Source organism: Leuciscus leuciscus, assembly GCF_965113295.1.
Source record: "Leuciscus leuciscus genome assembly, chromosome: 3".
NCBI lineage: Eukaryota > Metazoa > Chordata > Actinopteri > Cypriniformes > Leuciscidae > Leuciscus > Leuciscus leuciscus.
In genome coordinates, this window is record NC_138727.1 from 54,471,438 (window position 1) to 54,496,502 (window position 25,065).

Consider the following 25,065-nt stretch of genomic DNA (forward strand, 5'->3'; position numbering starts at 1 on the left):
CAAGGATTTATTGAGTCCACATGTCATGCAAACAAGAAACTCTGCTTCTAACCACAGGTCGAGATCTGTCGTTCCAAACACTCAACTTTGTGATGCTGTTTGCGAATGTTCGTTGGTTTTCGGGAAACACCGACTCGTTGAACTATGCTGATAACAACGGAACTTGTGACCATAGTTGTCTAACGATGCTTTCGGGAAACGCACCTCAGAATATTCCTTCGACTTAGGCTGTTTCTCCTGCTCTCCAGGTCCAGAGCGAGATGCTGAAGAAGTGGAAGAGGTGGAAACTGGGCAAGGACATTGAGGAAGAGTACCGTCACACCCACAGCCAGACGCCCCACGCCAAAAGTGTCAGCATTGCCCCGGCGATGGCCCACGAATGCCCCGACACCCCAGAGGCGGCGAGTAGGGACTCAGCAGAGTCCCATCGTCTGGTGTCGTGTCTTCAGAACGGGGTGAGCCGGAGCAGAGGCCGAGCGAGACTGCAGATCTCCTCCGAGCCACAGGAGGGCGCCAGTAACTGCAGCTCTCTGACGGAAGACATCTGTCTGACGGAAGAGCGTCCCCTCAACAGTGAGTGCTCAGCGGGGGTGGCGGAAACTAACGTTTGAGGAACGTGATGCTGATGGATGTTTTAGCACTAATGGATCGATGGAAGAAAAGATGGTACATTCCAGATACAGACTTAACATTAAAAAGCGGCTTCTATCATGAGAAATGATGGAGCTGTGGATCCTTTAATAACAAGCCGAAACTGTCTCCTGAGTTGGTAAATAACTAAACAGTAGGGCTGTCAAAATGGCTGAAAAGCTAAATTCGAATTTCTTTCTTAAATATTTGCAAAATTCAAATTATATTCAAATTCTAATGCTGCGTTCACACTAAACGTGAATAGAGCGTCTGGCGCGAGTGATTTCAATGTTAAGTCAATGTAAAGACGCGTTTACGCGCGTCTGGAGGTCCTGCGGCGCAAATGAGGCGTTTAGCGCGGTGCAGTTGACACAAATTCGCCTCATTCGCGCGTCCAGTTCACGCGAATGATGCGAATTGAGCATCTGGCGCGATATGCGCTTTACGCACGAATTATTTTATTTGGTGCTTTTTGTGCATTCACACGTTTGACGCGAATTCGCGTCTGACACCCGAGTGGAAAAATAGGAACTTTGACGTCTGTTCGTGCCGCGTTAACCAATCAGGAGCCTGCTTGCTGCTGTCACGTGGTGAAGTGACGGGATAAACTCCCGCCCAGAGTCACAAAATGGTGTATAGCAATATAGCAAATTCGAATTTCTTTCTTAAATATTAGCAAAATTCAAATTATATTTGAATTCTAAAGGCATTATTTAATGTTTGAGGAAAAGTACTGTGTTGTCTCCTATGGCCACAAGAGGGCGGAAGCGAGCGCAATAAGCAAATATATACCAAATCAAGCATGGCATCTTTTATTGAAATGAAATGACATTCACTTTTTAAAGTGCATTCACTTTTAAAACAATTGTTCTTAAATAAAATATAATTTCCTTAATGTGCTGCAAGGAGAATTAAGTAACAAAAGTGCATCAGTAAACTGAGAAAACACGCTTCAACAGACGCGTAATGAACTACATGAACACAAATGGCAAACTGCAATTCAGAAACAATCCACTTCCACTCACTACATCTACATATTGTTGGTCAAAAACACCAGACGCTTAACTTGATCTGAGCGAGTGTTGAGTGCTTTTGTTGACAATGTTTTCAGCTGATGAACACACACGCTGAGCTCTGACCGATGTGCAGGTATGGTCAAGTGTGGACGATGTTTGCCACCAACAGAGAGTGTTTTCGTCAGCAGGAAGCCTTTTCCCGCCATTTTTCAAATGAACAACGCAGCCGCACCGCGCTGTATACTGGATAATCTAACAAAAACAAAACAGTTACGTCATCATCATGTCTCGCGCGCCTCTTGACACACCAAAAATTTGAATGCACGGTTTTTACATTCGAATGTGCACTTTTTTTTTTATACGAATATTCGAAATTCGAATTTATAATTTGACAGCCCTACTAAACAGTATTAATTATTGGTGCTTTCTAAGCTCATTCATTAGGGTTATGGGTTATTTCTCTTTTGACTGAGCAACCGCCTAGAAACCACCCAACATGGTATTGGAAATACCAGTTACAGTTAAGTATTCAGCAGACGCTTTTATCCAAAGTGACTTACTATATAGCATAAGCAGTTCATCACAGAGCAAACAATATTCTCAGTATGCCATTTTCATTTTCATTGGATTAGGAAACAAACTAGAGCAGAAGAGAAATGTAGGGAACGATGCTTCTTGAACGATGTGATGGTTTCTGCGTTTCAGCAGCTCATTCCACCAGAGAGGATCAGAGAGGGTGAAGGGTCTGGAAAAGCTGCTTTGTGCCTCATTCTGAAGGAACAACAAAACACTTCTCATTCAGTGCCAATGAAAACACTTGGTTATTTACCCACTCAGGAGTTAAAATCGCTTTCTTTGGGTCGTCCTTTAAGAAACGCTCACCAAAACACTCACACTGACAGAGATGAGCTGCGAGCCGTCCAGAATTCAGCTCTGTTTCACTAACCACGGACAAAAGACAGTGAAACGTGTCAAACCGAGATCATCAGTCGCTCTGCATCAGTAAACCTGAGTTTGGTGTTTCGCATGGGCTGTGCTCTTGGTATCGTGACCAGATGCTTTAATAAACAGTGTCAAATTCAAGCAGATCCGCATTGGAAGCGTACAGTGTAAAGCTACTGTTTACATGCTATATGTCTATCCACACACTTCACTGAAGTGCCATTCTTACACACTACCCACAATTCATTGGGACATAAAAAAAAGCAGCTCAATGGAGAGCTTGGGAATGTCCTTTAGGCTTCTGGGATTATTTACTTATGAAAAATCATTCCGTATTTAAGTGAAGACAGTATATTTTAACTTGCAAGACTGAAACACTCTCCCTGTTCATGATGCATCATTTACTGAAGCGATAAGGTACCAGAGGTTAAATTATGAAAATAAATATTTATGAAAATGCATCACTCAGTTACACATGATCTAAAGCAGCATTTCTTGAATGATTTTGCTTCAGAAACCCAGTTTTAGATCGCAGTGGATTGGTGATCCAAGAATGCTATTTTAGTACAACTGAGTAATTAGAGGTATAAATTAGAGGTAACACTTTACAATAAGGTTTCATTTGTTAACTACATTGGTTAACATGAACTAAAAATGAACAACACTTCTACAGCATTTATTAATCTTAATATACATTTACTAATAGATTTTCTAAATCAATAATTGTATTTATCAACATTACTTAATGCATTGTGAACTAACATGAACAAATAACGAACGACCATATTTTTATTAACTAACAATAACAAAGATGTTGTGTAAAAAATAAAAAATAAATCACAGTATTTGTTAAAATATTAACTAATGTTATTAAACGAGACCTTATTGTATTGTTACTGAATTCGTTTTTATTTGTGTAATTTTAGTTTTTTTTCTTTTCAATTAACATTTTGTCATTTTTATTTCATTTTTATTTGTTTATTTAATTTTAGTTTTTTTAGTAAAGTAAAGTTAAACTAAATGAAAATGAGAAATTACACCTTGACAGCTGCAGCTGAAATACTATATATGCGTATATGAGATTATATATATATATATATAAAGGATATTAAAGGGTGTTATAAAGCAGCACGCAGTGTATTCACAATATAAAACAACCTCAAGTGACTGAAAGGTTTTATAAAACAAATAGTTTAGTGTCAAATGCCATCTTTCTGCTTGAAGATTTAGTCCCTAAATAACAGAACGTTGCTATGCACCAAAAATAATCAGAAATGAACAGTAATGAACAAGGTGTTTCGTGTTGTAGCGGTTTCTGATTTCCATAACGCTGTATTGACCAATCAGAAGCCAAACCTTTAAAGATGTTAAAGATGCTGCTAATCATTTACATTTTTTTTATGTTAATAAGATTCACATTGAAAAGATGAGATTGATTTAGTTCAAACCTGAAAGCTAAATCTCAAGTGACTACGTATCTAAAGCTTCACGTATGAATAATGCAGCATCATAAACACGGAGCTTCGTGTGGAGTCCTGGACGTCATGTGATCGTGATCTCATGCATCTGCTTCATTTGAGTGTTATTCTGTGCTTTGTGGAAAGAATTTGTATGGAAGAGTTGAATTATGGTACATGTGTAAATCACTTGTGTTATTGCCTGTGAGAACAAGAAGTAAAGAGGGAGCAAAAAAAAGACGCAGAAATCGAAAGGAAAGTTGTGAAAATAAAACTCCCTGAGCCAGGATGTTTAGTCTGTTGTGGATGGGTTTGATTTACTGTTTCGTATGGAGATCTCTGTCAACCACACACACACACACACACACACACACACACACACACACACACACACACACACACACACACACACACGTATGTAATAAAGGCCTGCTGAAGTGAGGGATGTACCTCTTCTTCCCCCTTCATTAATTCTGTTCTCAGGTCGTTTGCTGAAGCACATTCTCTCTCTCTTTATGATGCAGTAATCTCTGTTAATGAGGCACTGTTGAAGCGTGTGTGTTTCAGCGCTGCTTAAGCATATGGTCTGATCATCATCTGATCAAACATCACAGAGCCCCACTTCACATTCTGACACGTTTCACCGGCCGCCGACGTAATTTCCACAGCATTTCTTTTACAGCCCTGATTTACAGCTGAATGGATAATTTGACTGTGAATGACTCTGAGATTGTAACTGTGTGTCATTTACAAAAGATTTTGATATATTCCCTCGTGTAGCTCAGATCCTTCAGTTCATTTACTGCGGTATTACTGCGGTGCTCGTACACCTGATTTACAATGGAAGTAAAACTCTGCAGTTTAACAGAGCATTTCTGCACTGTCGAGCAAACACGTTTAGCTTTGTAACCTTTTAAATCTTCCCAACATTAAAAAGTGATTTTGTAACGTTCAACTTAAAGGATTAGTTCACTTCAGAATAAACATTTCCTGATCATTTACTCATCCCCACGTCATCCAAGATGTTCATGTCTTTCTTTCTTCAGTCGAGAAGAAATGAAGGTTTTTGAGGAAAACATTCCAGGATTTTTCTCCATATTTTTGCAGTTTCAGTGCAGCGTCAAAGTCTCTACACGATCCCAGCCAAGGAATAAGAGTCTCATCTAGACAAACCATCCGTCATAAAAGAAATATAAAAAAAACATTCATACTTTTTAACCACAAATGCTCGTCTTGCAGTAGCTCTGTTATGCGTCACACATTATGTAATCACGTTGAAAGGTCACGCGTAGTGAAGTAGCAACCTAGTGTTTACAAAGCCAACGTGCAAATCAAGCGCCATTTTAAAAAAAAACGATTTTGTTGGACGATTTTTTAGTTGGAGGAGAGAATTAGATGGAGTTTTTCACTCTACATTTTCCACCTACGTCAGGTTATCGCCTGACCTTTCCAACATGATTACATAATGCGTGAAGTCGTAGACGTGCTAAGAAGGCTAGTTAAGACTCTTATTCCTCAGCTGGGATCGTGTAGAGCCTTTGAAGCTGCATTGAAAACTTCAACCCGTTTGGACCCCATTGAAGTCACTATATGGAGAAAAATCCTGGAACGTTTTCCTCAAAAACCTTAATTTCTTTTCCACTGAAGAAAGAAAGACATGAATATCTTGGATGTAAATTCAGAAGTGAACTAATCCTTTAAGTGGGATGTTACAAAATAATTTTTTAATGTTAGGAAGATTTGAAAGATTTCAAAGCTAATCCTTTAAACATCAACCATCAAGATTAATCATATGATCAGATCATTCAGCTTGAATTTTGCAAGATTACAATGCTAGATTTCTCTAGAGGCGTTAATGTCATCGCATCCTCAAATCAGACTGGAAATAAAGAACTATGTGAAAACAGCACAGATATCATGATCAAAACTCACAAACAATCTGCAGATCTAAATCTGACAAAACCGATTTAGGGTCAGCTAAGCCTAAATGAATGAACTGAAGGGTTCTGCCTTGAATAAATGAATATGCGAGTACTTTTGAGAAATCTGTTTCAAATGGGTTTATGCGATGAAGACCCTGGTTGTCTAATACAAACGTTATTATTTATTTATTTATTAGGCTTTATCTTACAGTGAGCAGGGGACCTTATGGGTGAATCACATGACCAGCCGGGTAATACTCGATTCATCCCAGTAACGCTTCAATTATTGGACACCTTGGCCCTGTCCCAAATGGCAAACTTCATGTGCACTTTCGGTCTTGTGGACTTACAATGGCTGCCGCGTGCGCGTGTCCGTTAAGTCCGTGAGACCGCAGTGTGTCCCATTTCTCATTTTTAGATCTCAGAAGGGTGCTCACGAGCGCCCCCATGTGGTCGATTTGCGCTCTTGATGCGAGTGCTTAGGGTTCCATTTGGGACAGGGCTCTTGACTGCATCCGAAATCACATATTTCCCTTTAGGCGAAAAACAGTATTGCCCCTTTCACACAGCACGATTATCCCTGCAAATTGCCGGGAAATTGCCAGAACGCCTTCTGTGTGAACGCAAACACGACCCGGGATTTATGCCGGCATCGATGCCTTGTTGGGGACCTAGTAACATTGCCGTGTTCAGTCCCGGAACGCGCGCTGTGTGAACAAAAGCCATAATAATGGCGTGTCGTAGTGATGACGCTGAAGCCGGGATCGTTCGCCAGCTGTGAAACGGTACGTAATGCGCAAGTTTATGATCGAATCAGAGAGAAAAAAGGCACAAGCGTGGTTTCATAAGCTCATAAGCAAATGTAAGACGCTGCCGAGACAGTACAAGTCACATCACGTGTCTTTATGGGATTTTTACGGGTTGTGTGTGAACACACTCTCTGATTCCGGAAAATCACTGGCAGTGTGAATGAACCAAAATCAAACGAACCCAGGTCAAATCCCGGGTCACTTTATCCATGTATTTTCCAGAATCTCTTTGTAAAATTGATATATGTGGCAAGAGAAGTATGTCTGAATTCCCAGTACTCATACAAGAGTAAGCAAACAGTGCCTGGATGACCTACTTCTTCCGGTGGAGAGGATTTGTGAATGGAAGGGAAGAGACGCAACTAACGTTGGTAGGTCACATGATAATGACAACATGGTGAATGTAGTACGTCCAGATTACACTCATACCATATAGAACATTTTTTAGCGGTCATGATTACTTAACTACTCAATCGAGTCTGCAATTTTGGACGCAGCCCTTCATTCGTGGAATAAATTAATCATGTCTGACTGTATTAGAGCGTTTCTACATTTGCAACAATAACCTAAAAACATTTGCTTTTTATGTGAGGTCTAGTAACAGACTGCCACATTTTATACATTCCAAAAATATATTTTGGACTAATTAGATTTCAGTGTAAACAATAATACGGCCTCATATAGAGCTAATTACGTGTGACAGAAATATCTGAGATTATGTTTTAAATCTCCATTTGCCGACTGATGTATAGTCCAGTTCTTATCGTCCTTCTGCACGAGCTGCATAAACAAACTCCAACCGACTCCATCCTCGTGTTCCCTCAACGATCTGTCAGTGTTTATGCTGCGTTTTATTGATGACAAACAGTTCGTTTGGCCCGTGGCTCCACATAATCTAGCGAGCGTGTGTGATAATGCTTCCTGTGTGTTTATAATCGCGGTGTTCATGTGAACATTAACATGGTCACGCGCGCCTGCGGTGTCAGCGGAAGTCTCGGGGATTCATGTAAGCTGTTTATTTACTCTGAGTCTGAGTTTTTAATTGAAAGAATCCGTCTTCATGTATCTCGTCTGCTCGGTGAATGAACTGAAGGAGTGAGTCTGTTCTAAACCACAGTGAGTTGCCTTGTACACTGAGATAACATCCTATGAAATGGACCTCGTAAATCACCAATAAGCAGTGATACACGTGTGGATTAGCATGCTAAATCACAGCACGGTACTACAATAAGGATAACAATAGACTAATATTTTTATCATTCATTTTACATTAAAGTAATATAGTGGAAAAGGCAGCTTATGTAGGCATCTGTAGGCGTCTGTCTGCCTCATGATAAGCTTTTAGCGCTCGTTTGCTCTCTATATAATGACTGTGATTTAAACACTCTGCATCCCTTTTCCTGTTCTCATCACACACTTCACCAACTCACTCAAATACAGACAGAAAGTGCTAGAAACGGATGAGAAAGAGAAAACATGCATGGAAATGCTACTCGAAAAATACAGGTCATAGGGAAAAAAATAAGTAATTTTGTTAGAATGGACGGCTGCTTTTGAATGACTTATAAGACCATCTGGATTAAAATTTTTAGTTCAATGTACTATGTACCGTATAACTGGCATGACAAAAACTCTCAAAGGCAAAGCATAAAAGCAAGCGTACAAGAAATTACAGTAAAAATGACAGTAAAATGCTGAATAAAGTATTTGGAAAAAAAAGGTGCAAATTAAGTATTAAAATGATATTGACAAAAAAGCGATTAGTGATTTACCATTTTATGGAACATTTTATAATAGTTTTCATTATTATTATTATTATCATTCAAGCTTTTTAACCCCCCTTTTTGTTAAATAGAAGAAATGTTGGATTTGCAGTGACATGAACGGTAAGTGATGACATTTTTTGTGTGTGAATCAGTGGCCATCAATCAAAAAACCATTATCTAAACTGACTAGGTAAACGTATAGCTGTATGATTTAATCATTTGTATGCATATGTTCAGTGACATCTAGAGCTGCTCACTGTCACCATTAAAAAAATACCAGACCGTGTCTCGGCTCATGCAAAGGCCGAAGTGTGTGTTTTCTTCACCGACTCCTTCAGTCCTGCTTGTTTAAGATGAGTCAGACGTCAGACCAGCCATTTACTCAAGAACGGAGACTTTACTGAAGTGATTCCTCAAATAAACACTTTTGACAAGCATTTATGAAACCTTTTGATGGTCTGTTATTGGTCTGCCAGTCTTGTTATTTAGTAATATTAATCTATGAACATTTCACAAATAATTAATTTAATTGTTAGGGAATGAAAGATTTGCCACTCTGCATGTTTTTGTGCTCTGCAGTGAATAAAATTCAAAGATTTACAAAGTGTATAATGAATAATGACTTCAGTCTTTGACTTAACTTAAATTATGGATAGTGGTGGTGGTTCCACACAATGGAAAAATTTTATCTCTACTCAAATACTTAATGTATGAACTAAACTGAACTGAGTAACAACCAAAATTAGACAAAATAACTTGACTGAATCAAGTTGCTTTGAAGTAAACTGTTAGCAAATAATAACTTTTCTTTACACATGCAATACAATGTTATGTCCATATACACAAAACTGTATAGAAAATAGATTTGGTTCAGTATCTGGTTGACTTAAAAACATTTGCTTTTTAAACATGTTTCTTAGACTATGGTATTCATATCTGTAAAACAATAGAAGCCTGTAAAATGTCCACATTTGGATGTGCGTGTGTGTGTGTGTGTGTGTGTGTGTGTGTGTGTGTGTGTGTGTGTGTGTGTGTGCGTGTGTGCGTGTGTATGTGTGTGTGTAGTTGGAGATATATGGCTATGAACAAATTAAATATTAATGAGTGCATTTTCTTTGATGATTGAATTATTTTCCCATTCAACCCCATAACCACACTGCACTCATCTTAATAATTCAAACATACACACTTTTATATAGTGGGATTTTCCATTGACAATTGATTGTTTTTATATTGAGCTAATTATATTTGCTCCACCGGTCGTGGAACACTGGACCAGCTTTATACCCTCTCCAGGGTGCTGGAGGGTTCATGGGAGTTTGCCCAACCAACCGGAGTTTGTCCCTGTACGACCGGAGCAGGAGCTTGGTTCGCATTGCCGGCAGTAAGTCAGACTTGTTCCCGGTGCATGTTGGACTCCGGCAGGGCTGCCCTTTGTCACCAGTTCTGTTCATAATTTTTATGGACAGAATTTCTAGGCGCAGCCAGGGGCCGGAGGGTGTCAGGTTTGGGGACCACATGATCTCATCTCTGCTCTTTGCGGATGATGTTGTCGTGCTGGCCCCATCAGACCAGGAGCTTCAGCGTTCACTGGGGCGGTTTGCAGCCGAGTGTGAAGCAGCTGGGATGAGAGTCAGCACCTCCAAATCCGAGGCCATGGTTCTCAGTCGGAAAAGGGTGGCTTGCCCACTTCAGGTTGGTGGAGAGTTCCTGCCTCAAGTGGAGGAGTTCAAGTATCTTGGGGTCTTGTTCACAAGTGAGGGAAGGATGGAACGGGAGATTGACAGACGGATCGGTGCAGCTTCTGCAGTAATGCGGTCGATGCACCGGTCTGTCGTGGTGAAGAAAGAGCTGAGCCGCAAGGTGAAGCTCTCAATTTACTGGTCGATCTACGCTCCTACTCTCACCTATGGTCATGAGCTTTAGGTCATGACCGAAAGGACAAGATCCCGGATACAGGCGGCCGAAGTGAGCTTTCTCCGCAGAGTGGCTGGGCGATCCCTTAGAGATAGGGTGAGAAGCTCGGTCACTCGGGAGGAGCTCAGAGTAGAGCCGCTGCTCCTCCACATCGAGAGGGGTCAGCTGAGGTGGCTCGGGCATCTGTTCCGGATGCCTCCTGGACGCTTTCCCGGGAAGGTGTTCCGGGCACGTTCCACTGGGAGGAGACCCCGGGGAAGACCTAGGACACGCTGGAGGGACTATGTCTCCCGGCTGGCCTGGGAACGCCTCGGTGTCCCCCCGGAAGAGCTGGAGGAAGTGTCTAGGGAGAGGGAAGTCTGGGCATCCCTGCTTAGACTGCTGCCCCCGCGACCCGGACCCGGATAAGCGGGAGAAGATGTATGGATGGATGGATATATTTGCTCTAAATCTAACCCTCACACAAATCTCAATTCTGAAGGATGTTCACAATGCCAACCTCAACATTACTCTGTGTGTTCAAATCAAATCAGCCTGATCTTATGAAAATGCGTCTCTGAACGCATTGTGTTTATCGTGCAATTTATATGCGAAAATGAGTTTTTACGCATGCATATGATATGTGTAATACACACGCACCCCACAACACTAATCCTACCCAAACGTATAATACATACGTACCCCACACCACTACTAAACCTACCCTAAACCTACCCATGCGTATCATATGCACGTAAAAACTCATTTTCGCGTATACATTTCACGATAAACACAATACGTGATATAGAGATGCATTTAGTGTGACCGGATTGGTTTAATCCTGTTGGCAAAATGATCTAAAAATATTTTATGGTCTGAATCTCCTGTAATCTCACATTACTCCAGTGCTGTTCATTCATGAAACAACATATGCATTTGCATTTGTAAGTTTAATGTTATGCCAAAATGCAGGTTTATTTTTACCTTTAGCTCCATTTAAATGTGAGAATCGTTCAACTGAATATGAGGGTTAGAGAAGAGAAATGCAGTATGAAGCAGCAGAAATGAAAAAGGGACGTCCTCATAAATATTGAAATTTGATCCACCGTCACAGGCATCCGCTCAGTCATGCATAATAAATCCATTGCATTGGAATTTTATCATGTCAGATAAATACGATAGGAAGAATCCCAAAAGGATTATTCTCTTTTATTTTCTTGGTGCAATCGGACTCCTCAAACTGTAGGTATGCACATCTGAATTTGCAGTGATCTTTAATAAACCTTTCAATGAATAAGACAACAAAATCAAAGTGAGAAGAGAGACCCTACAGAGAGACAATGTGTTTCTGCCCATGCGATTGTTCTTCAGAAAGCGAATCGATTGACGTCTTTGTTCGTTTATTAGCTCTCCTCCTGAGCTTATGCATTTTAAACAGGCTTGACTGAATGCTTAATAAAGATTTAATGATTAATGATAGCACAATCCCAATACAAATAAAGATGTGTGAGTAAAAGACCAAAGTTAATTAAACAAACACCTCCTGCATTCATAAATCACAGTATTTGAGGAGCTCCTAAGACGCAGTCTATTTGCTTCTTCAACGCATATAACCTATTGAGACAGATCTGTTATTTTCCACAATTTTCTACTATTCTACTTAAAGCTAACATTAAAAGTCAAGGTTCAAGAACCCAACTAAAGCAAACACTGAATAGTGACTACAAACGAAATGGTCTATCGTTAATTGTTAGTCTATCGTCTTATTTGAACAACTTACAACTTTGAGTAAAACATGCTTGAGATATTTAAGGCAACCAGTTTCCACAAAAAAAATAACAGTTAACTCTATAATATTTGAGGAAATTATTTATATCAAAAGTTGTGAGTATTTTGAACTCAACTAATTTGTATTTGACCAATTAGACTGTTTCCAACATGCACCCTTAAGTAATACTAACACAACTTTCCTCGTAAACTCAACTCACATAATTTGTGAAGCAGAAACATAACTCAAATGAGTGAAAGTAACTCGCGTGAATGTTAAATATGTTAAATATGAAAAAAATACAGGACATTCATTTTTATCAACAAGACTGTTTGCCTCAATGATTGTGTTGATTTTTAATGAAAGAGCTTCAGGACTGAACATGAGAATACAAAGTCTCCCAATGCAAAACAGCTTGTTTTTAAAGGGGATGTAAATGTGTGGATTGTGCGAGTGCAAATCCTTCAACACAGGTATATGTGCTGTTTAAGTGTGTTAAACGCCAAAGGCTTTTGTTTCAGTCTTATTGCTTAAGTCTGATTGTGTGTATGTTTCTGTTTCTGCCATGAATAGTGCTGCGTTCCTTAGGACAGATTTTTTTTTTTACGTGGTTATAACCTTTTAATAGGAAGACAAAACACTTCCTATATCTTGGTGTTGAAGCTATAAAGGTCACTGAACACATGCATAAATGACTAACTCATACAGCTATACATTTACTTGGTCAGTTTAGCTAATTATGTTTGGATAAGTGGCAATGTCTGATGGATCCTTTTGGTTTCATCGAGAAAATAGTTATTCAGCAGATCATTAGCAGACAAAGAGACTTTTTATCCAGTGAATATCCAAACAAATCTCACATCTTAGACTGTATTGGATTGCAACAGTTGATGTCTGTGCTCAGAAAGGCTTCAGAAAACTGTGTGTTTGTGGTCCTGGTAAACCCACTCATGGTTAATTTGCATACAGTTTGGGCGAACACATATTTTATGCAAATGTTTGTTGCGCGAGACCAGTTGATTGGCTGGACTGCGCTGCCTCACAAGCTCATGCTCCTACACGCAATCTGATTACACATAGTAAAGATTCGAGAACGTTTCCACATCAACTGATCATTAAATCTTACTAGACAAATTATGGGTTGTGCGAACAGCATAAAAGGATGTGAGGACTGCAAGGACAATTGCAATAATGAATGCACATGCCTCTGTCATCAACATCACCAACACAACATGCTGGGTGTGTGTGTGATGTGTGAAATATGTGGAAACTGTTTTTCTGGATGTTTCGTTCTTGTGGAAGTGTGTGTAGAAAGCTGTTCCGACAGGTGAGTCGCACTGGTTTGAGAATCATCCATCCATCCATCCATCCATCTTCTTCCGCTTATCCGGGGCCGGGTCGCGGGGGCAGCAGTCTAAGCAGGGATGCCCAGACTTCCCTCTCCCTAGACACTTCCTCCAGCTCTTCCGGGGGGACCCCGAGGCGTTCCCAGGCCAGCCGGGAGACATAGTCCCTCCAGCGTGTCCTAGGTCTTCCCCGGGGTCTCTTCCCGGTGGGACATGCCCGGAACACCTTCCCGGGAAGGCGTCCAGGAGGCATCCGGAAAAGATGCCCGAGCCACCTCAGCTGGCCCCTCTCGATGTGGAGGAGCAGCGGCTCTACTCTGAGCTCCTCCCGAGTGACTGAGCTTCTCACCCTATCTCTAAGGGATCGCCCAGCCACCCTGCGGAGAAAGCTCATTTCGGCCGCCTGTATCCGGGATCTTGTCCTTTCGGTCATAACCCACAGCTCATGACCATAGGTGAGAGTAGGAACGTAGATTGACCGGTAAATCGAGAGCTTCGCCTTACGGCTCAGCTCTTTCTTCACCACGACAGACCGGTACAGCGACCGCATTACTGCAGAAGCTGCACCGATCCGTCTGTCAATCTCCCGTTCCAAGACCAGTTGATTGGCTGGACTGCGCTGCCTCACAAGCTCATGCTCCTACACGCAATCTGATTACACATAGTAAAGATTCGAGAACGTTTCCACATCAACTGATCATTAAATCTTACTAGACAAATTATGGGTTGTGCGAACAGCATAAAAGGATGTGAGGACTGCAAGGACAATTGCAATAATGAATGCACATGCCTCTGTCATCAACATCACCAACACAACATGCTGGGTGTGTGTGTGATGTGTGAAATATGTGGAAACTGTTTTTCTGGATGTTTCGTTCTTGTGGAAGTGTGTGTAGAAAGCTGTTCCGACAGGTGAGTCGCACTGGTTTGAGAATCAATTTATTTTAAATAGCTACTGCTTGTTTCCAACAATCTGCACCTTAATTTCTCTCCAATTTGTGAAAATTGAATCCATGTTTATTAATAAAACAAAAGCAAAATGTGTCCAAACATGCCTACATTGGGACTAAGTGGTCCTTTCAGGAGTGACCTTAAAGGCACAGTATGTCATATTTTTTAATTAAAATATCCAAAAACCACTAGAACAATGTTATATATTTTGTTGACTTTTGTACTTATTATCCCAAATGTTTCCAACAATGTTTAAATCCAGAGAAATCGAATCATTCTTATACATTATATATTATGTAATGTTACAACATATCTTTCAACACACTCAAATTTATTTTTAGTATGATTGTTCTGATCAAGTAAAACAGCGCTCTGTTACCCCACAATTTTAATTCGTCAGATAAAGTGACCTGTATGAGTAGCAAAATTAGAATGAGATAAAATAGTGTGAATTTAAGTGATCAAACGCAAGTGTAACAATGTTCAAGTTCAGGAAGAAGGAGACAGGAACTGGCAAACATTAATCGTAAAATTAACACAAACAACAAAACGACTGCGGCATATGCATAATAAAAACAGCAACATAAAACGTCCCTGGCCTGGGTCCGGATTTTGGTCTTATTGGATTATTTAAAGGGTAGGCTACATAACATACACAGTTTCACCTAATCTCATGTTAATCTTGAGTACCTATAGAGTAGTAGTGCATCCTTCATATCTCCAAAAAGTCTTTAGTTTTATCATATTTATAAAAGAAAAATACAGCTTTCCGATTCTCTCCGGAAAAAGCCGAGCTCCTGGAGGAGGAGTTATGTGCTGATTTCCAGCAAAAGACAGAAATCTGATCCAGTTGTACTTACATGAATGGGGTCTTTTATCGCTGGGACCGCTCCACGTTTTAATAGCAAACGATTTGCAAATCCAGCGTCGACCTGGGCCTTGTTAATAAAACATTCGTCACTGAAATGACCAGAACACACAACCGCACTTGCTACACTCCGTTGCTGCCCCGGAAAAACAAACTGCATCCACTGTTCCTGTAACTCTGGGTTCTTTGGGAAGCTGAACACGGTAAGCTTTCCCTCACATCCAAAAACACACTTTTTTGGAGACATTCTTGAACAAATCCTATGCAGCGCTGCCGATGATTTCCTGTTGAAGCGCGTTGATGTGTGCGGTCTCGCTTTCCTCTGGACGTGTGCGCGGGCGGGCTTTTCCGAGAGAAATGCTTATATTAGGAGTTCCACTCTCGTCTACGTCATTAGATCCACGATCGAAAAAAACCAGCCGAAACTTGTACCAACCCGGAAGTAAGATTTTCGTAAGTAAGAAATTCTCCATTATTCGTCCAAAATATATTTTTTTAAACTTTGGCCATGTTTAGCATGAGAATCCATCTCTTTAACACTGTAAACAACTCTGAATACATGAAACACCATTGTACCCCCCTTTAAAGCAATTCAATTAAGGAAATAAAGAAAAAGAAATAAGAAGGGTAAAAGTCCCAGGTCTATTGTAGATACGAAGTAAACTATTTGCTTTTTTTTTTTAAATATGCACACATTCACTCTTATTCGTATATCTATTATGTAGATGTTTTTATCACAAAACAGTTTATTTTACAGTCAAATATTAAATGTTCAGCTACTTACATCTTACAACAGTACTAAAGTGTCTAACAGTAAGCCCTGCCCTCTAAGTTGATTGGGGGGACTTGGATGGTGGTTACTGCCCTGCAACATAACACTAGCTAGCTAAATGTAATACATATAACTAATACATTTACATTTATTCATTTAGCTGACGCTTTTATCCAAAGCGACTTACAATTGCTATATATGTCAGAGGTCGCACGCCTCTGGAGCAACTAGGGGTTAAGTGTCTTGCTCAGGGACACATTGGTGTCTCACAGTGGATTCGAACCCGGGTCTCTCACACCAAAGGCATGTGTCTTATCCATTGCGCCACCACCACCCGTGCACCATATAATAGCACCATATGTGGATGAGCACTCTAAATTGACGCCGATCGATCATTTGCGCGTATATGATAGCGAGGGAGCACAGATACACAGTTTGTCTTAAGAATGTTTTAAGAATTGTACTTAGGAACATACCTACAAACTTCTTTCTTAAGAAGATTTTCTTCAATCAGGCCCCAGGTCCTCTCTCACTTTCATTGCCATCATTCCTTCTTATCTCCTTCTGGAGCTCCTCCGTGGGACTCGAGACTGGTGTGTCGCGCAGATGTCTCTCATTAGCATTCGCTCCACTGGCGTCGTTCTACTCTCGCCCCCCCCCCCCCACCCCACCCCACCCCACCCCACCGTAACATTAATAAAACTTCAATGCATTAGCTCAGGTTGCCAACCTCTGCATTAGCTCATCCATGAACTTGATTTCTGCCTGAGTCCCGTCGGATTGCTTTCCATCGGCTGTGGAGGTGAAGACGACATCTCCCATGATTCCACACTCATTCACAGCGTCATCAAGCTACGCCTTTGCTATTGTTTTGAATAAGTGACCTCTAGCGGCAAAACTTACAAACTGTGCCTTTAAGTAAACCTGCTTCTTGGCCAAGAGAACTAATACAAAAAGCAAATATGGGCCTACTGTCCAAAAAATATTTCTTTAAAATTATTAGTTTGCCCCTTAAATTACCTAAACATTTCACGCTAAACTTATTTAAACAGCAAAATTGTATAATAATTAATATCTTGAACATATCTTTAAAGAAGTTTATTTTTCTTAATTTCCCCATTGGCAAATTATAATTTTTTTCCCTTCAGCATAAGGTTTGCTGAATTATATTCACTTAAACATAAGTCAATCTGAACATTTAAAACATTTTTAAAGTGTATTAGAATTTTATTGAATTTTTTTTCTTTCTATGCATTGAGTAAATATTTGATAATTTTTTTGTCCTCAGTGTTTAATCTGTCCGGAGTAAAGGGATTTCTGGAGATGATGTAGCAGTCAGGAGTGGAGAACATCACCCAACATGAAGCCAAGCCATTTCTAAAATAAACTGAATTTAGTGTAATTAATGTAATGATTCTGAAACGGTTTACTGAGCTGATGGAAATCATTAGTTGGTGAGTTAGAGTCATTGTGCACCATCAGTGTGTTTACATGCACTTCAACAGTTCGATTTCAGTCAGACTAAATCAATAATTGGTCAACTCAGATTAAATCATAATAGTCAATTTTGTGTCAAGTGGGACAAGCAGAACTAAATAATGCGATTTTTCTTCCAAATAAATTATTACGATTGTTCTTCCAAATAAATTATTAATAAATTTGTATAGCACATTTTTGAAACTGGAATGGACAAAAGAGGGCACAAAGTGTCCCGCTCTGACCGGCTCTGCCCTTCCCTCCCTACTGTGAAGTTTCTTCATGAACAAGAAAAAATGTAGGGCGGGACTTGTTGATTGTTGTGGATTGCCATTGGTCGATCTCATGTGAGTGACAGGTTGTCCCGCCCTCACACCAGTAAACGCATCAGCAGAGAGAAAGAGATGTTGCTGCAAGAGGGAAGGGAAGTTATTTATGAGGCACGTTAATTTAAAAACAATAATGATGTGTACAAATAAATATTTTTTTTTTAAATACTGCTTTATTCACTTTTACAAAAAAGTGTCAATTTTGATTTCAACATGTTTTTTTTCATTTTCCACAATTCTTTCTGAAATTACTGTAAAAGTGATTACATTTTTATATGTTGACAAATATGGTTTATGAGAAATAACTATTTCGAAAGGAGATCTCGCGTGAGTGATGTGACTACGCTGAAAACGGTAACTGTTGGATATCAGATGTTAAATATATCCAAAGTTCGTCAGAGTTGCAGAAACTTGATGGCGTGTCTGATTAAAACACGGGACAAATACCAGTCCTTTGCTCTCTTTTATTTTAAGTTCAGGATGATTAATTAAGTCTTGGGTAATTTCACATGGCATGAAGTTCATGGATTCACATGGAGCAGATTCACACGTTGTAAATGGACAGGAGTTAACAGATGGACAGGATGAATTGGATGTACAAGATGGTTTTAAGTCACTACAAACGATACAATAAAGGAAATCAAACTCATAATTCATCAATAAGCATAACAAGTCTCTCCCTGACTTCCTCTCTAACTCAAACACAGGAGAAAAAAGGTAATTTCTAAAATAAATGACATCCACCTCCCTACAAGAAAATTATTCCACTTCCACTTAAGCAGTAAAAAAAAAAAAAAAAGAAAAAAAAAAAACTTAGACACTCTGCTACTCTCAATGACTACGTTTACATGCAGCCAATATCCGGGTTATGGTCGGGTTAGAGTCACTATTTGGGTTTCTGAAACATTCGGAATAACGCGTTTACATGCGTGAGCAGAGAGAGTTACTCCTGTATACATGGAATTTACAAAATCCCGATGTAAACGGCGACGCACGGTTAGCGTCTGGACGTACGGACTTCCTTAAGACGCAATATGCGTCATTTCCGATTCTTTTTCCTGTATCCAAAGACAACAACAACAGCAGCAGCACGCGGATAATGAATAGTTCGTGGCAGATAGCGATCGCCTTTGTTTGCGCTTTCCTCCTCGCTCCAAAAGTGTGGTGCTGTGCTGCGTCTCGCCATGTTTACCTCTACTTCTTGTTTACTTCCGGTATACTGCACGCGGGTTTCTGTATGCGCCGTCCCTACTCAAAAGACCAAGATTCCTTGCGAATAGAACATGCGCAGAACACAAATCAATGTCCCTTTTGATGGGGATATGCCGATACGCGTTTACATGACCAAATATTCGGGTTAGAAAGGGGGTACCCCAGGTATAATATCCGGGTTTTTAAAAACCGGGATATGAGCATATCCGGGTTTTTGCCGGTGTTTACATGGCCGTGCGCGACCGGGTTATTGCTAATATCCCGGTTTTGAACGGGTTATTGGCTGCATGTAAACGTAGTGACTGACTTCACCTATATACACTATAGGTAAAGCAATCAACAAACACTTAGGTAGGCAAGAGCTTAAACAACAGCAAAGTGAACTAGGGATAGTTCACTTTGAAATTAATTTTTGGTAAGTTTTAGCTTACCTCAAGGGCATCCAAGATGTAGGTGTCTTTTTTTCCGCAGTAGTTTCAATTTTGATATTTTTAGGTCAAACCGTTCTTGTCTGTCAGTCATATAATACAGGTCGATGGTCACTGTCTCAAAGAGCATGCACAGAGTCCAAATTAAAACAATTCCCCGTCGTCCAAATTAAACAATTCCCCATCGTAAGTACACATTGATGGCCTAAGACACGAAACGAGCGGTTTGTGTGAGAAAACAAACAGTATTTATATCATTTTTACCTCTTATACACAGCCATGTCCAAGTGATCTGATCTGACATGTACGCAGACTGGTGCATAGATATATACACTAGATGTCGCCGAAGACATTCGTTCCAATGAACTGCCGTAGACAAGGCGACATCTAGTGTGTATATGTCTATGCGGAGCACCGAGCAGACAAAAAACAGCCACAGTGTTTTAAATCCAAACAATTTGAGCCGTGGATACATTAATATTTGAACTTGAATGACTACACCGTATGCAACCAACCGACTGGATGTGAAGTATTAAGATCAAAGCTATGAGTGTAAAGTTTGAAAAACTGATGTTTTCATTAAAATGTTACAAACACTAGGCTATTTCTGTAAAATGGTTATGATGATTATTTACACTACCAGTCAAAAGTTTTGGACAGTAAGATTTTTTTATGTTTCTTAAAGAAGACACTCCCCAAGCCTGCATTTATTTGATCCAAAGTACAGCAAAAACAGTACAATTTTGAAATATTTTTACTATTTCAAATAACTTTTCTGTTTGAATATACAGTAGTCAACATTTGAAGTGGATCAAAAAAGTGCATCAAAGTTGTCCTAAGACAAGAACTCTTAAAAATCTTACTGTCCGAAAACTTTTGACTGGTAGTGTAGGTCTGAAATAATTATTGATAAATATTAATTATTTAAGTCCTGGAAAACCCATAATATTTGTCCTTCAAAAGTAATGTTGGTAGTTTATCTAATGTGCATATATTGATTTATTAATTCTACCATGGTAAATTAATGAAGGTAATGGCTGCGCATAATCAATTTTAAAATTATGTGCTACTGCCACTAGGGGGCGAAATGCGACAGTCGTATCCTAATGTCGTGTGCAGTGAAAAGGCTGCTTACTGTGACCCTTTTATAATTATTATTATTATTTTTTAGTTTACATTGTCCTAATCTGACGTGACAAAGCTACAAGACGACAAAATCAATCATATATCACAGCCAATCATAACCGCGCGTGGGCTCTGTTCGCAGCTAAACACGAAAACCAAACGGAATTAAACAAAATTAAACAGTAACTGTACGTTCACACCGCCGCCGACTTGAGCTGCAAAGAAGTTCTGGCCGCCCTGTCAAGGACACTTGTCAAAAAGTACGGGGAAGCTTTTTGACGCTTTGGCCGCTCTGAAGTCTGTCTCACACCATGAAATGTTATAATGACAGCATTTTTATAACCGTTTTGGTCACATTTGGTCGGGGGGAAAAAATAATTCGCTATTATTATTAATAGTGAGGGCGGCTGGGGCGCTCTCTCTCTCTCTCTCTCTCTCTCTCTCTCTCTCTCTCTCTCTCTCTCTCTCTCTCTCTCTCTCTCTCTCTCTCTCTCTCTCTCTCTCTCTCTCTCTCTCTCATATATTATGCCCTGTCAAGCGCGCCCTGTTAAACTGACAGGACTTAAAAACACATGCAAATGATAAACTTTCACTCTATGGTTAAACTGCAATTAATCCGATAATGATAAGAAACCCAGCAACGGCGATGATCAGCTTCTCCTCCATTTTCTCGGAACTAATGTTTTGGTAGAAACGAAAGTTTACATCGTATGTTTCTCCGGAATCAGCCAGCGCGAAGGACGTCTATATTCTTATTGGTTTCTGGCGTTTTGCCGCTGCTTGCCGCTGAACCGCGTCATAGCTCATTACCATAAAGTTGAGCTACTTTCAACTTTCTGATTGACGCTCAAAACACGACGCCGATGGATTTGACGCTCCTTGCAGCTGAGAGAAGCCAGCTTCCATTGAAAATGAACGACTTCCGGTAACTTTGGAAGCTCAAGTCGGCGGCGGTGTGAACGTACAGTAAGCACAACAATACAGAAAGATGTGTGAAACAGCGCGATAAAAAAATCGGTATAGAAAAATTACATTTTGATAAATGGAAACTAAAATTTAAAGCAACAAACTAAATTCCCTGATATTCCATGACTTGGACAAAAAATATATAAAATTCCCTGACTTTCAATGTCTGGAATAGACCTTTTAAAATTCCATGACATTCCAGAAATTCCATGACCCGTGGGAACCCTGAGTGTTACCTGTAGTGGAAGAGCCTCTCCTCAATATTATTAACTCGTCTTTATCTTTAGGTCATGTTCCAAGAACATTTAAACTGGCAGTTATAAAACCTCTCATTAAGAAACCACAATTAGATCATAATAATCTAGCAAATTATAGACCCATTTCAAATCTTCCATTTATGTCTAAAATATTAGAAAAAGTGGTGTCCGCTCAACTGGACTCTTTCTTGCAACAAAATGAGATCTATGAAAAGTTTCAGTCTGGATTCAGACCGCATCATAGCACTGAAACTGCGCTCGTTAAAATCACAAATGATTTACTTTTAGCTTCTGACCAAGGCTGTATCTCAATACTAGTTTTACTTGATCTTAGTGCTGCGTTCGATACTATAGATCACACAATACTCTTAGATCGACTACAAAATTATACTGGTGTTCAAGGACAAGCACTAAGCTGGTTCAAATCATACCGCTACCATTTTGTCTATTTAAATGGAGAAAAATCGATCATAACTCCAGTAAACTATGGAGTGCCGCAGGGATCTGTATTAGGCCCTCTGTTATTTTCAATATATATGATGCCACTTGGAAATATTATAAGGAAACATGGAATTAGTTTCCATTGTTATGCTGATGACACTCAAATATATATTTCATCACGGCCGGATGAAAACGCTAAATTTTCCAAATTGACAGAGTGTGTTAAAGATATAAAAGATTGGGTGACGCGTAATTTTCTTTTATTAAATCCAGACAAGACAGAGGTAATACTTATCGGTTCAAAAAACCGCCCACAAAACCTTGCACAATACAACTTTAACATCATAGGATGTCCTGTTACTTTATCCTCTACAGTAAAAGACCTGGGTGTTATACTCGATTGCAACCTGTCTTTTGAAAATCATATTTCATATGTTACAAAAACAGCCCTTTTCCACCTTAGAAACATTGCTAAGCTACGTAATATGCTATCAGTTTCTGATGCAGAAAAGTTAGTTCATGCATTCATGACCTCGAGACTGGATTACTGTAATGCTTTATTAGCTGGTTGTCCTGCATCCTCAATAAACAAGCTACAGTTAGTCCAAAATGCCGCCGCTAGAGTTCTTACGAGATCAAGAAAATATGATCATATAACACCGATTTTATCATCACTGCATTGGTTACCTATAAAGTTCCGTATTAATTACAAGGTATTGCTACTGACTTATAAAGCCCTAAACGGCTTAGCTCCAGTCTATTTAACGGATCTTCTATCGCCCTATAATCCATCGCGCTCTTTAAGATCACTAAATTCAAGGCTTTTGGTCATACCTAGGATATCCAGAACCACCAAAGGAGGGAGAGCATTTTCACATTTGGCTCCAAAACTCTGGAATAGTCTTCCTGATACTGTTCGTTGCTCAGACTCGCTCTCCCAGTTTAAAACTAGATTAAAGTCGCATCTCTTCAGCCAGGCATTCATAGTTCAACTACAGTTCAAACTACAATCCGGCCTCTAGCTCATAAATGCCAGAGGAGAACTGGCCCCCGACTGAGCCTGGGTTCTCCCAAGGTTTTTTTTTCTCCATTAGGTCACCTGATGGAGTTTTAGGACACCATTAGGTCACTTGATGGAGTTTTTCGGTTCCTTGCCACTGTTGCCTTTGGCTTGCTCAGTTGGGGATATTTTGGGGATATTTAATTTAATTTTATCAATCAATAAATTCCTCTTGAAACAAACTTTGTTGTATCATTTTAATTTAATACTGTGAAGCTGCTTTGATACAATCTGTATTGTGAAAAGCGCTATACAAATAAACTTGACTGGACTTGACTTGACACTCTGTAGGCATGCTGTTTTACTGGCAAAGAATCACCCACATCAATATCATGGGTCAGCACTGAAGTTCTGCCTGGTACATCAGCAAACAGTGAAGGGTACATGGTTATTAGCTGCAGAAGTTCTTTACGTTGTCAGACTGTAAGATAGGGAAGAGTATTAGGCAAGTTTTTCAGAATCACTGAATTTTTAAGTTTTCCACATGAGCTGACAGGAACTTTATCTACCAAGCCATCCTCGGCAAGACAATAACTGTCAGTTGAGACCGCAGCTACAGGGGTAACACTTGGAGTAGCGTTGTAAGTTTCCTCGCCACGTTTCAGATATCTTTTCAACATATTTATGTGACAGACGCATTTACGTCTTTTCCGGTCTGGGGTGGCAATCACATAATCAGTGTCACTCAGTTTTCTTTCAATAGTATATGGGCCTGAAAACTTTGCTGCAAACATAGAATCTGGAATGGGTAAAAGGACTAGGACAAGATCACCAGGGTTGAACTTACGGTTAACACTTTTCTTGTCGTAGCGTGACTTCATTTTTACTTGGGTAGCACTTAAATGCCTTTTTGCAATGTCCCAGGCACAATGCAGGCGTTCTTTGAAAGAACTGACATATTCTGACACTGACACAGGCGAAGGATTCTCAGAAAGCAGCTGTTTACTCAGCATTCTCATCGGGCCGTGAACCGTGTGGCCAAACACAAGGTCGGCAGGACTAAACCCAGTTGACTCCTGCACAGACTCACGAGTGGCAAACAGAAGGAAAGGAAGCCCCTCAACCCACTCTCTCCCAGTTTCAACACAGTATGCACGAATCATGGCTTTTAAGGTCTGATGATACCGCTCCAGGGCCCCCTGCGACTCAAGATGATATGCAGTTGACATGCGGTGCGACACTCCCATTTCAACTAACATCTGCTTGAATTTCTTTGAGGTAAAGTTTGATCCTTGATCTGTTTGGATCTCTTTGGGTAACCCAAACGTAGTACAAAACTTCACAAGAGCCTTAATCACAGCAGGGGATTTAATTGTGCGCAGAGGAACTGCTTCAGGGAACCTAGTTGCGGTGCACATGATAAACACATACTGGTAACCACTTTTGGTTTTAGGTAGTGGACCTACACAATCTAGTATCAACCGTTCAAACGGTTCAGCCATCACTGGCACTGGATGCACTGGAGCAACGGGGACCTTCTGGTTTGGTTTGCCAGACCTCTGACATATCTCACAAGTTCTGCAAAACTCTGCTATTGAGGACTTGCACTTTGGCCAAAAGAAGTACCTGGTTATACGGTGAAAGGTTTTATTGACACCTAAATGCCCTGCAAGTACATTTTCGTGGGC

At 40.1% G+C, this 25,065-nt stretch overlaps 2 protein-coding genes across 3 annotated transcripts in view; one reads left to right on the plus strand and one right to left on the minus strand.

Moving 5' to 3' along the window:
* Positions 1 to 4,343, plus strand: part of gcgrb (glucagon receptor b) — a 28,224-nt gene extending 23,881 nt beyond the window's left edge. Inside the window, exon 11 of the mRNA XM_082164130.1 lies at positions 249 to 4,343. Coding sequence (XP_082020256.1) covers positions 249 to 611 — 363 coding nt within the window. The 3' untranslated portion in view covers positions 612 to 4,343. The remainder of the gene's footprint in view (positions 1 to 248) is intronic.
* Positions 1 to 25,065, minus strand: part of LOC309493862 (complement C3-like) — a 217,148-nt gene that overhangs the window by 123,907 nt on the left and 68,176 nt on the right. The gene's annotated exons all lie outside the window — the stretch shown is intronic.